Consider the following 5,150-nt stretch of genomic DNA (forward strand, 5'->3'; position numbering starts at 1 on the left):
ATTAGACTACTGAACACGATTTCCAAAGACTTATGGTTCATTTTGATTTTTAGAGAATAGTAAAAAAAATTAATTTTTAAATTTTATATGCTATCACTATTTTGGTATTTCACCCTATACATATATGAAGATTAATACTCTTGACAATGGTACAGAATGTAACTTTAAATCTTTTAAAACTTTTAAACTTTAAACTTTAAAATCTTAAGCAGGCTCCATGCCCAGTGCAGGGCTCCATCTCAAAACCTGAGCTGAGCCACCCACGCACCCCAGAATGTAACTTTTTAAAAATAGGAATTCTTGAAGATATTTTAAGTACTTTATAGACAAAAAAAAAAATACGCTTTTATTTCGAGAAGTTTTATAGATAGTTAAGCTGAATACTGGCCAATTAACGCTCTTGAAATCAACCTTGAGACTCAAATGTTCTTCTCTATGGCTGGCAACCCCAGCCAGAGATTTTTACCGGTACAGGGAGAATAAACTATTGCCTATGTTTATCAGTTTTTATTATGCATAGTAATCAACTGGAGATGTTTTTAAAATACAGACTGAAACTCAGAAGGTCCAGGATTCTAGTTTCTAACAAGCTCTCAGGGTCTTGGTCCATAGTCTGCTGGTTATCCATGGACCACACTTCTGAACAGCAAGGCCTGAATCATTGGTTCTAAGTCTTGATACCTAATGGAATCACCTGGAGAGCTATAAAAAACCATTTCTAGGGGTGAAAGGTTATTGAGTCTGGGATCCAGTCATGGTAACGAGTTTAAAAGCTCCCAAGTTCAGGCTAATAAGCAGCTAAATTTGAGAACCTATGACCTAAAATGTATTGGTCAGATTTATGGGTAGGTTTCATTTCTCCTTGTTTCTAATACAGTAAGTAACAGAGCTAGGATGAACCAGTACTGCATAGATTATGAGAGTACTATATGCCCCAAGTCTCCAAATTCTTACTGATAATATGAGTCATTATCAATCAGGTTCTAACGTTAAGAATCTTAGCAGTTTCATTCCTATCCACCTACCAAATGATTTAATAACATGCTTTTCATAGTATTTTAAATATCTATGGACTTACAATAAAATGACAATCTAAATTATTTTTAGATTAGGAGGTAGATATGTAGAAACGTGATTTTAAAGTATATGCAAGTGTCTATGCCTTTTTTTTTTTTAAGATTTTATTTATTTATTTGACAGAAAGAGACACAGCAAGAGAGGGAACACAAGCTGGGTAGTGGGAGAGGGAGAAGCAGGCTTCCCGCCGAGCAGGGAGTCCGATGCAGGGCTCGATCCCAGGACCCTGGGACCATGACTCGAGCCGAAGGCAGATGCTTAACAACTGAGCCACCCAGGCGCCCAGGAAGTGTCTATTCCTAATTATAGATTAAAATAAACTCAGCTTAGTTAGAAGTTTATAAAAAAATAATCCCCAGACCTGGCACTTGTCCCAGGAGAAAAGCCTAGACACAGAAAGGACAGCAAAAGTTTACTTAGTATCTGTATTTGAAGTAGGTACCAATGTGTTACAAACTTAATTACCACTCTTTCTTCATAATGCCTTTCCTAATTATTTTGCTAAATTGAGGTTTGTAAAAGGTCAGGATGCAATTCCATTCCAAGGATCCCTCCCGAACTCTTAAAATGCACATCCAAAATACTTAATGAAAATATTTTAAAATCTCAGGTATTAGCAGAAACTCCCTCATTACAGTAGAGTACTGGAGTACAAGTCAACTACCACATACTACTAATGATGTGACTTAATCAAACTTTCTGAACAGGCCTTTCACCCCCTAAAATAGGATGTAGAGAGAGAGTCCGGTAAGAATGTGCAAGCACAGACTAATGCCACATAGAAATATAAGATAGCACTACATATATCTAGGATAAGCCAAATAAATACATAATTAGTGTGGCAGTGCAAAGAAATGGAGCCCAGAGCTGGGACTACTTTTCAGCTTTAGCACTAATTAGCTACGTAACAAGCAAATCACACACCTTAATTGCATTTAAAAAAAATAAAGATACCTCAAATAACTTATCTTGAGAATCCCTAGCAGATCAAAACTCTATGATCTAAAAATAACTGATGAAGTGGTCCTCCAAAGCAAGTATGATTAACTGTAAAACAAGGCGAAACAAACAAAAACCCACCAAGAGTTTACTTGTAACATGACTGATTTAACAAGTCTCTTAAGAAAAATACCATTTTAAATTTGTCTTCTAGAAAAGTCTACAAATTATTTGGCCATCACTTAAAATAGCAAATTAAAAAAAAAAGTGTAGAGGAAATGGAGGAAAGGGATCATTAAATCCCGTACAAGAACACTATGCATAATTAAAATAAACAATGTAAACTGAGGATAATGAAATATTAAATAGCTTTTCCTAAGGAAAACTTATTTCAAAGTATGACACTGGGATTTTATGATCTATCCCAAAGAATATATAGGCATTCTTATATACACAAAGTATTTTTAAGTATTGCAAATAACTCATAATTTCTACATAAATTATTCTAATTAATAAAAATGGTAGTACATGGCGATTATTTCCTTTTAATTTATTGCTTAGTTTGAACACATGTCCTGCCAATCACAAAATACCTAGTGTGGCCAAATACATGAGAAATCCCTGTAAGAATCACAAGGTGCCTTGCAGCTTTCTGTCAGGATGCTAAGAAAATGTAACAATGGAGACACAGCTTTTATCAGTTATAAGGTCCAATCATTAATCTTCTTCAGAACTGGAATCATCCTCTTGGTCAGAGAGTTCAGGGACAGGGAAGCGGAGAATGGCAGCTACTCCAGTCAAGTGACTGAGCTGTTCCCCTGATACATGAAGACTAGAGAATATCCTAACCGTGCCTGCATTCTCTTTCACACTGTCCACCAGCTTCACATACCGGCTTCGTGTAGCGACATCCTGGTGCCTGAAAAGCTCATCGCTGATAAGCAGTGTGTCAATTGCCATAGCCTCATTGGCCTTCTCCACCTGCTTGAGTCCATAGAACGCTCGGTCAGGTTCATGTTGTAACATTTTATAGAAGTCATCCAAGGCTTTTACTTCCCCCGCAGCTTTAGTGTCTGAAAGGCGGCTAGCTACAGAAGGGTCACAAAGGGCCTCTTTCAGGGAGTACTTGTGTCCAGAGGAGGCATGTACCTAGAATCATAATTATGAAAGTTAGACAAAAGAATCTCTTAGAGTACCCATTAATCAGCCTGCAGTGACCTAAAGCCAAAAGCACAAATATGGCTTTATATGTTTGAGGACTTAAGCAAAGTTTACTATGTAAACAGTCTATTTAACAACTCTCTTTTCATTTCATTATCTCACTTACAATCACAGTCCAGTGAACACTTTCTCCCCTCCTACTTTTCCCGGTTCCAAAATTTAAGAGTAGTTTATACAAATCCCTCTGCCCAATCTTAATTATCCTTGGAGAAGACTTTTACCTGAAGGAACTTGGACCGGTTTTCCAGGAGCACTTTGTTGTCGGTCTTCACTGCTTGTTGAAACATGTAGTCGCAGAACTGCTCCCTCACAAATCCTGGGCTGGCCACCAGGACGCACTTCACAACATCAAAGTTTATGTGGCGCTGGATAGCCTGGACCACCTGTTCATAGAACCGCTCCAAAGCCCGATCATGTTGGGAACAGTTGCCTTTCCGTTTTCTAGGGATGTTCACCTCCACCTTGGCCCGAGTGAGGGTCATGCTGGGAGTGACTAAGCAGATATGGGCGAGGCCTTCCTGCATCACCACAGCCGCCACATCTGCACTCCAGGCTGGGTCACAGGCCTGCTCGATGCGCTCCAGAACCACACTGTCCCACTGTTTCTTGGCCAAAGTGAACTGGCGGTTGGGCTCCAGCTCAATGGTGTGGTAAGCCCCCATCTTGACATACTCATTCTCTTGGATGTTGGTCCCCTTAACCCGCAGCTGGCAGGCTTGAGAGTCAAAATCAATGGCCTCCACGCAGAGAGTGAGAGTAGTGCGGACCCGGTTGCTTCCTACGCTGCCCGTGGAGGACTCGGTCTGTACCTTGCGGATGGTGGAGGCACGCAAGCTGTCGCCCACCTGCACTAGATTGTAGGTGTGCCACATATCCTCAGGTTCTTCGGGGACTAGAGTCACCTGGCCCGCATTGTCTTTCTCAATGTCCTTTCTCACGAGCTTCATGACCTCGGCGGGGGTTCGCAGGCAGAACAAGAGGAAACGAAAAGATCCCCAGTGGGAAAGGGACAGGGAGGGGAGAGTCTAGGCCGGGAAGGGGGCGGGGTCCGGTTCCTACGGGCACTTGCCTGGCAGGAAGGAAATACTCTAGTTCCGACTCAAGCGGCCCAGGGGAACACTTACTCTAGCCCTTCTTTTCTTAGTCTCCCGGCACACCGCGCCAGACTCCCGCGAGGTATACTGCAGCAAACACAATCTTCTCCGACGTACCAGCCGCCAGCACAGACCCAGCGGCTGATGCAATGAGGGCGCATGCTCAGCCCGCGTCCCGCCTCTCGGCTCACGTTTTACGTCCCCAAGGAGGAGGCGGGGTTGTAGTTTGGCGGGCGCAGGCGCGCTAAGCGCGAGGTGCGTCCGAAGAGTAAACCGAGAGGGAAGTGCTCGTTAATCTTTGGTGGCGAGTCATTTATTTTAATGCTGAACTTGGACTTCCTAAGTTTTCTCTTCCAAACCTGTTTGTGCAGAATCTGGGGAGTATGTGAGTGCAATTATTTTTCCAGCTGCGTGACGTTGCCACCGTATACCTTCTCTACCCCAGGTAAATCCAATGTTAAAAAACTTAACCAAAAGTAAAAGGAATTCGCAAAAGTGAGACTTGGCCCCAAAATTCTAAATTCAGCTTGCCTTATCAGCACTCAAACGCTGCGCGCCTGTTGGAGTTGGTATTTCCAGAAACGGTTTCAAAGAACTGGTCACGGTCGGTCTGGGCTCAGAGCAACGTGCCCAGCTGTTTTCTGCGCTTAGTTACCGTGTCTGCACGATCTGACTACCCAGATGTTAAAGCACTGACCCCAGAGAGAAGAAACTATCTGTGGAATTCACCCCTGGGTGGACCTCTCAGTTGTTTTCCCTGATGTCCTGGAAATCCCAGAATCCAAAATTGGCAGTGTCCGCTTTACGCAGCTCTGCAGC

General features: G+C 42.4%; 1 protein-coding gene across 1 annotated transcript; it reads right to left on the bottom strand.

Moving 5' to 3' along the window:
• Positions 1–1,298: 1,298 nt before the first annotated feature.
• On the bottom strand, positions 1,299–4,479 carry PELO (pelota mRNA surveillance and ribosome rescue factor). The gene is made up of 2 exons (XM_021696806.2): positions 3,459–4,479; positions 1,299–3,165 (listed from the first exon to the last, which is right to left on the bottom strand). The coding sequence occupies exons 1-2, from the start codon at positions 4,182–4,184 to the stop codon at positions 2,734–2,736; spliced, it is 1,158 nt and encodes a 385-aa protein (XP_021552481.1). The 5' UTR covers positions 4,185–4,479; the 3' UTR covers positions 1,299–2,733.
• Between the last annotated feature and the right edge of the window lie 671 nt (positions 4,480–5,150).

This window comes from Neomonachus schauinslandi, chromosome 7 (assembly GCF_002201575.2).
Source record: "Neomonachus schauinslandi chromosome 7, ASM220157v2, whole genome shotgun sequence".
Classification (NCBI taxonomy): domain Eukaryota; kingdom Metazoa; phylum Chordata; class Mammalia; order Carnivora; family Phocidae; genus Neomonachus; species Neomonachus schauinslandi.

Bases quoted from the DNA above. Each gene is read 5' to 3' on its own strand.
- PELO (XM_021696806.2), bottom strand. From the start codon at position 4,184: ATGAAGCTCGTGAGAAAGGACATTGAGAAAGACAATGCGGGCCAGGTG. The intron at 3,166-3,458 runs GTAAAAGTCTTC...TTATGATTCTAG, and splicing joins ACCGGTCCAAGTTCCTTCAG to GTACATGCCTCCTCTGGACA.